Genomic DNA, 7,679 nt, shown 5'->3' with positions numbered 1-7,679 from the left:
GAAAATTTACATTCTTGGCCCCTTTAAAACAGTGGATATCATAAAGATCCATTTTTATCTAAAAATTGCTCTTTTGGTCCTCTCAAAACCGTGAGTTGTCAAAAAGACTTTACTTTTTGTTTATCTGTCAAATATGGCCCCTTATATGATTTTGTTTAGTTTTCTAGTGTTCCTTAATATGTTTAATCCTTTCAACTTCATAGTAAGTTGCATATGATGGTTTAGTTTACAAACATCACCAAACTTTAGTAGATCTCGAGTTTTTATGAATTTTTAACAAGTTTTCATAGCATAATCACAACATATAACATGAAAACACACATATACATGCATAAATACATAGATCTAACACAAAAGCAACTTGTATCCTCCCCCAAAACATAGTAAAAACAGAAAACAAGGGGTTATGAACTCACATTGAGTGATGGATCGGTTTTGGTGAGAAGTTTGAATGAGTTTTCGGCCTAGTAAGCTCCTTTGAGAAGATCTTCGAAAACAAGATGTTTCTAGGAGCATAGACACGAGATTGGTGATGTTTTGAAGGAAGATATTAGCATAAGATGGATTTATTCAATTTAAATGTGAAGTAGCTTACCTAGTATGATGAACTTTGGTGAGAACTTGTTGAAAAACCCACCCCACCTCACTGTTTTCTGGAAAAAGGAATGAAGGAATTCTTGAAGAGTCTAGAGAGGAAGTTTTAGGAATGAGATGAAGTTTGAATTTGGAGAGAGGAGAGTGGAGAGAGCCGAGAATAAGAAGAGAGAAGAGAGAGGTGGGAAATATGTTGCATAGAAGTATGAGAATGTCTAGTTGTATGGTGGTTGTAGTGCATGGATTACCAATAAATAATAATATCTTTTCATCTTTTTTTTTGCTTTAAAACCGAGAATGAAGAGAGGATGAAAGGAGAGAGTGTATTGGGCTTGAGTTTAAAATGCAACCTAAAACACATTGGTCCAATAGAGTTTTTTGGGCCCATGAAGGTCCATTAGGGCTCTCGGCCCAAAAGAGGTAAAATCAATGGGTTTTCGGTCCATTGAAAACAAATGGGTGGTTTTCGGCCCAATAAGGCCCATGATGAGTCTTATGGCCCAATATCCATTACTTAGTGAATGTGGGTCCAATTAGGGCCCAAATGAGGATTCGTGGCCCAAAAGGATCAATTTGTGGGTTTATTGGCCCATTAGGCCCAAGAATAGGATCCTGGTCCAATAAGAGTTTGAACCGGGAAATTAGGGTTACAAGCCTAAAGTCGAGTGAGTGTAGTGCATTGAATTAGGCTTAGGGCTTCACGAGTGAGTTTTGATTTGAATAGTTGTTTTTGAAATAAATAACTTGTATAAGATCAATCTTAGAGTTATAAGATACATCAATAGTTGACCATACATAGATAGAACTTCCTAGCTAAAAATGCTAGTTGTGACAACCGTACCCATCATATTTCGCTAACTGTGCTGGCCATGTACTCTACTTCACCCGAGGAATAGGAAACAACCGATTGTTTCTTAGACTTCCATGATATGGGATCACCACCAAGTAGAAGTAAATAGCTGGTACGATATCGCCTCGAGAATGGACAGCCAAGCCAATCGGCGTCACAGTAAGAAACTAATTTCATCCCTCCTTGTCAGGGTATCAAAATGCCTTGACCCGAAGTTGTTTTTAAGTACCTTAAAACTCGAGTAACAACATTCATATGGTTCTGTCAAGGATCAGAGAAAAATTGGCTTAACACGTTTATGGAGTATGTAATGTGACATCCCCAAATTTCATGGCCAGAAAAGACCGATTTTTGTTTATGCTTTATAAAAATCAGAGTACCCTTTTAATAAAAATGTTGCGGAATTTGTTCCCGTAAAGTACATGATAAATTCTTTATCAAATCATTTCCGAAGAAATGTATTTTATTCCATTTAAACATTTGGGATGTCATTGTCAATACAGAAACATAAGTATAAACAGAACTTACATTCATTTACACTAGTGATCTACACCTCTTAAATCTCTCAGTATAAAGTAGCTTCGTATCAATACCTGTGATACAAATAGACTGAGTGGGTCATGTTGGGAAACCTGGTGAATACATAGGGTTTTCAACCCACAATAATATAATTATTATATTTAATCATCAAACAATCAACCTAATTACTCATCCCCATTATCTTTTTTTAATCTTAAGGATCTACCCTAAGATTTATCTATCACTCATTCCTAAGGATTCATCCTAAGTAATAGGCATGAAGTCACATCGTCGTCAGGGTTTATCTAATAATCACGAAGTCACATCGTAGCCAAGGTTTATACAACAGGCACTAAGTCCATAGCTGCCAAGGTTTATCTAATAGGCACGAAGTCAGATCGTCGCTAGTGTTTAGGCACCAAGTATGCATGGTCGTCAGGGTTTAGGGACCAAGTCTGCATGGTCGCCAAGGTTTAGGCACTAAGTCTGCATAGTTGCCAGAGTTTAGGCACCAAGTCTGCATGGTCGCCAGGGTTTAGGCACTAAGTCTGCATAGTCGCCAGAGTTTAGGCACCAAGTATGCATGGTCGCCAGGGTTTTTACAATAGGCACTTAAGTCCATAGCTGCCAACGTTTATCTAACAGGCACTAAGTCCATAGCTGCCAGGGTTCTTAAATTACAACTGGTGAACACATAGTTCAAAAATACCTAATCCATACTCCCGGATCTAAAACTAACCTCTCTATCTGATCCATTCTCCCGGATCTGCTATGTATGATCCATATTCCCGGATCGATAACTAATAACTATATTTATACTCTGCTAGATGACTATATCATCTTAAACATCAAGACCTCTCATCAATTTTTATTTCATCACACATCATCTAATTCATCTACCCATGTTTTACCCAACATATTTGTAGATATAAAATACATATACAGTTTAAATCAATTAAAACATATATATATATATATATATATATATATATATATATAATGGTTCATCCATCACAGATAGCAAGTATACAGATAATATGCACACATAGCACGTAATTTATATAAAATACTTCATATCTATGTGTAAGATGAAAATAATATGCACTCACCTTAATAGCGTGAGTTGGCAGAATCTAACTAAAAACAGTCAGTGGTTCGTGATCGCCAGGCTCGATACGTGGAACGCCTTCAACAAACGAGGGAGAGAGAAAAGAAATGGTTTAAGGAATGAAAGGGCTGAACTTGCTATTTATAGGTTGTTCTGGGCCCATTCACGTCGTGAACATGATAGGTTCACGTCGTGAACTTCCATGAGTCATCCCGTAGCTTTAACAAGTGTTTTCGAGCCTCGATTAGTGTCTCTGACACGTTTCACGTCGTGAACTTCATGTTCACGTCGTGACTTAAGGCGGCTAGGGTCTCTGCCACGTGTCATGGCCTTAGACAGTTGCATCTTCGGAAGGCCATAACGTTTGCATACGAGCTTCGTTTTTGACGTTCTTTATATCCATGCGAAGGTGGAGACGTACTCTACAACTTTCTTTTAGAAACCTAAGGCTAAAAAGTAGTCTATCATAAACTCACTTTTTACGATTCCCGGTGTCGTGCTAGTTTTGTCGTGAAACTTCAACAAGTCATAACTTCTTCGTTATAACTCGGATTTCGACGTTCTTTATATGTACGGAAACCTTGTGACATATACTACAACTTAGTTAAGAATATTTGTTCTAAATACTCCTCTATCAAAAAGTCATTTTTGACGCTTATCGTCTCTAAATTGACTAGCCTGAATCTGTGGGCGTTACATGTAATGTAAGGACGTGTGGCTTGCAGATACAACAATCGACCAACCAAGTGTCTATACTTGCCTGAGTCAACTTTTTTCTCTTCTTCATTCTTGTCAAGTTTGAGGTTTTGTTCCATGGGGAAGCCACTTGGATGACATCCTTGTAACCTACTGTCTTCCAAGATGTCCAGGGTATATTTTCGTTGACTAAGAACTAAACCCTCCTTCGTGCGAGCCACTTCTATAACCAAAAAATACTTCAAGGTGCCAAGGTCGTTAATACTAAATCTTTTATGAAGTTGAGACTTGGTGTATTGAATCATGTTCATGTTATTTCCAACAACGATCACACCATCAACGTAGATCAAAACTGCCATAAAAACTTCATTTTTATTATACACAAACAATGATTAATCTGCCTTGGACTGAGTGAAACCAAGCTCCAACAAAGCACGTGTGAACTTATGGTACCAATTATGTGATGCTTGCTTAAGACCGTATTGGTACTTTTTGAGACGGAAAACACGGGTACCGTTGTATTTTGAGAACCCTTGCGGAAGCTTCATGTATACCTCCTCGTTGACATCACCATGTAACAACGCATTGTTGACGTCTAATTGGTGTATAATCCAGTCTTTCTTTACAGCCAAGGTGAGGAGAGTTCACATTGTTACTAATTTTGCAGTGGGTGCAAAGGTGTCGTGGTAGTCCACACCTTCCATTTGCGTAAATCCCTTCGCTACAAGCCTAGCTTTGTCACACTCGATCTCGCCGTTTGGTTTATATTTAATCTTTTACACCCATTTATAATCTATCGCCTTCTTCCCATCAGGTAAAGATTCTAGAGACCACGTTCGATTCTCTTCAAGTGCCTTGATTTCTCGTTTCATGGCATCTCGCTAATTTTCATCTTGTAAAGCCTGAAAAAAGGTTTTTGGGCTCATCATGTGACGTGATGGCCGCAAGAAAACTTTTGAGTTTGTTAGAAAACTTATCATAAGACATATAGTAAGCTAGAGGATGTACCGTGGAGGAGACTTGATCAGAGCTTGGGTGTGCATGATCGACAGATGGTGGGATGTTTATTTCACAATCCTTGAAAAGAGCTGGTTGAACCTTGGTCCGTTGAGACATACGACCCAAATTGTTATGATTTTGACGTCGTGTGTTAGCATCATCAAGTAGTGGGTCGCTATTGGTTTCGTGAGCCTATGTCGGATCACCAAGTGCACTATCAGGCTCATTATGCTGGGATCATCTTGTATAGGCTTATCATCATGCTGCAAATTGTTCTCTGTATCATGCTTATGCCCATCAATTTGTTGATATTCATCAATGATCTCATTTTCTCCCTGATCAACATTCTCTTTATGACTGGAAAATGGAAAAACATTTTCTATAAACTTCACATCTCGGCTAACGATGATTTTTCGTTTTTCTAAATCATAGACTTTATAACCTTTTGTACCAAAAGGGTATCCCAAAAATACTCCTTCCTTTCCTCGCGGAGAAAATTTATCTCCCTTTGTTTCGATGTTCCAGAAATAAGCCAAACAACCTAGAACACGAATGTGCTCATAAGGAGGTTCTTTTCCATACATTATCTCATATGGTGTTTTGTACTTGATTACCTTGGATGGTAACCTATTGATGATGTATGCAGCTGTTAGGACGCATTCCCCCCAAAACCTTATGGGTAATTTTCCTTCAAACCTTAAAGCGCATGCTATCTCCAAAAGGTGTATGTGCTTTCTCTCCACAACCCCATTTTGTTGTGGGGTGTGTGGAAAGGTTATCTCGAGCTCAATGTCGTGATCGGCATAAAAGATTATCATGTGATTGGAGGTGAACTCTCCTCCATTGTCACACCTGATTCATTTTATATTCTTTTGGAATTGCATTTGGATGAGGTTATAAAAACTAATCAAGTAGTCACTTGCCTCATATTTATGTTTGATTATGTAAATCCAGACTGACCGACTATAATCATCGACTATAGTGAGGAAATAACATCCATGTGTAAGCGAAAAGGTTCTATAGTTGCCCTAAATATCATAATGAATCATATCAAAACAATCATTTATTTTTATTGTACTTATTGGAAAAGGGATTCTAGTTAATTTAGCTCTCAAACATGAATCACAAAAAACATCCTTAGCACTAAGTTCCGTACACAAAGAAATATGAGATAATTTTTTATTCGATGGATGACCAAGTCTTTTATGCCATTGATTTGGGGTAGTGATTGCCATAGCCTTCCGATCTTCTTGCATGATCCCCATTTTGTAAAGTCCACCAATGCACTTACCCATTCCAATCAAGTCCCTCGTCCTCAAGCCCTGTATGAAAAAGAAATCAGGGAAGAAAGTGATGGCACATTTCAAATCTTTCGTTAGTTGAATAACATATAGAAGGTTACATTTGAAATTTGGTATATAAAGAACTCCTTTGATTTTGATTCCCCCTTTAAAATTGAGTTCATCGTTTCCTTTTACAGGAATGGTTTAACCATTGGGGATGGTGACTGGTAATTATTTTACCTCTAGTAGTGACGTTTTTAAGAGACTCCCGATTATAGGTCATACATTCGGTTGCCCTTGAATCGATTATCCAGTCATTTTCATTGTTAAATTTACCTACCATGTTTGCCTTTGGAGTGTTGTTGGTTCTATCGTCATTGTTCTTGCCAAATACTTTGAGAAACATATCATATTATTGGTCGGTCCATTCTGGTATTTTGTCGATACCAGTTTCAGCCATGGCTGCCTTCGGCTTCATCGTCTCCTTCTTTCCTCTTCCCGGCCACCAGTCCGGGTAGCCGACAAACTTGAAACATCCGTATCTAACATGTCCATCTCTTCCACAGAAGGTGCAGTGCCACGATTTGCTGTTGGAGCTTTTCTTTTCAGTCTTTTGCCAACTCCTTTTGTGGTTCTGGTTCTCACGACTAACTTGTTGCGAAGTCTGAAAAGCCGCTGCATCGGGAATGGTTGTAATTTTCCTTCCAACAACGATGTTTTGTTGTTGTTCGTCCTCTGCAACCATGTGGTATGTTGTTCCAAGGTTTGGTTTTGGCTTTGTAGCAAGTATTTGGGTTCTTATAACCGAAAACTCAGCATCAAGACCCATCAAAAACTCATAGACCCTTTCCTTTTCTTTGAGTTTTGTGATCTTCTTCCCAATATTGCAACTGCAGCCATCGCATTCACATCGTGGTGTTGGTAAGACGGAATCTATTTCGTCCCATATACTTCTCAGTTTGGTATAGTAGGCTGATATAGAAGTTCCTTCTTGTCTTGTCTGCGTGATGGATTGTTTGAGTTCATATCCTCTTGGTGCACTTTCCTTCCCGAATCTTTCATGTAAGTCATTCCATATCTCAAGAGTCGTGTTAGCATACTTCACACTGCTTCGTATTTCCTTGTCCATGGCGGTGGTGAGCCATCCTTTGATCATAGATCACACCACATCCATGCCATATACTTGTCATCACTTTTTTCGGGTTTAGGAAGAGAGCCATCGAGTGATTTTTAGCTGACACAACCTAAACGAAAATCGAAGATCTCGTCAATAGTAGTACAACGGTAAAAATACAGACGAAAACGGATGTCATATGAAGAAGTTATGAATTTTTAACAGACTTTTCCAGTCCTGCGCTGTTAAAAATATAACTGTAAAAATGAAGTCAAAATTAGCCGACGGAGTCTAAACGAAAGTTCTAGAGCATAATTTCACCTATGCGTGGATACAAAGAACGTCAAAAGCGGAGCTCGTATGCGAAAGATACGAATTTTTGAAGCTTTATGGCACAAATTACGAGGCTGACCGGAGAAGTACGTCCGACGTACTTTGTACGTACACCCAGCGTACTACGAAGACACGTATCAGCCACCAAGTGCCTTCTCATGAAGACACGTGTCCTACCTCAGC

The 7,679-nt window shown here is 38.7% G+C and overlaps 1 protein-coding gene across 1 annotated transcript; it reads right to left on the bottom strand.

Annotated features, from left to right (window-relative positions):
* Positions 1–6,461: 6,461 nt before the first annotated feature.
* Positions 6,462–7,205, bottom strand: LOC145122116 (uncharacterized). Its single transcript, XM_079057776.1, has one exon. The coding sequence runs from the start codon at positions 7,203–7,205 to the stop codon at positions 6,462–6,464; it is 744 nt and encodes a 247-aa protein (XP_078913902.1).
* Between the last annotated feature and the right edge of the window lie 474 nt (positions 7,206–7,679).

This window comes from Lactuca virosa, chromosome 6, assembly GCF_052849685.1.
Source record: "Lactuca virosa cultivar CGN04683 chromosome 6, Lactuca_virosa_CGN04683_v6, whole genome shotgun sequence".
NCBI lineage: Eukaryota > Viridiplantae > Streptophyta > Magnoliopsida > Asterales > Asteraceae > Lactuca > Lactuca virosa.
The sequence above is the reverse complement of the archived record's forward strand: the minus strand, read 5'-3'. Positions and strand labels throughout refer to the sequence as shown.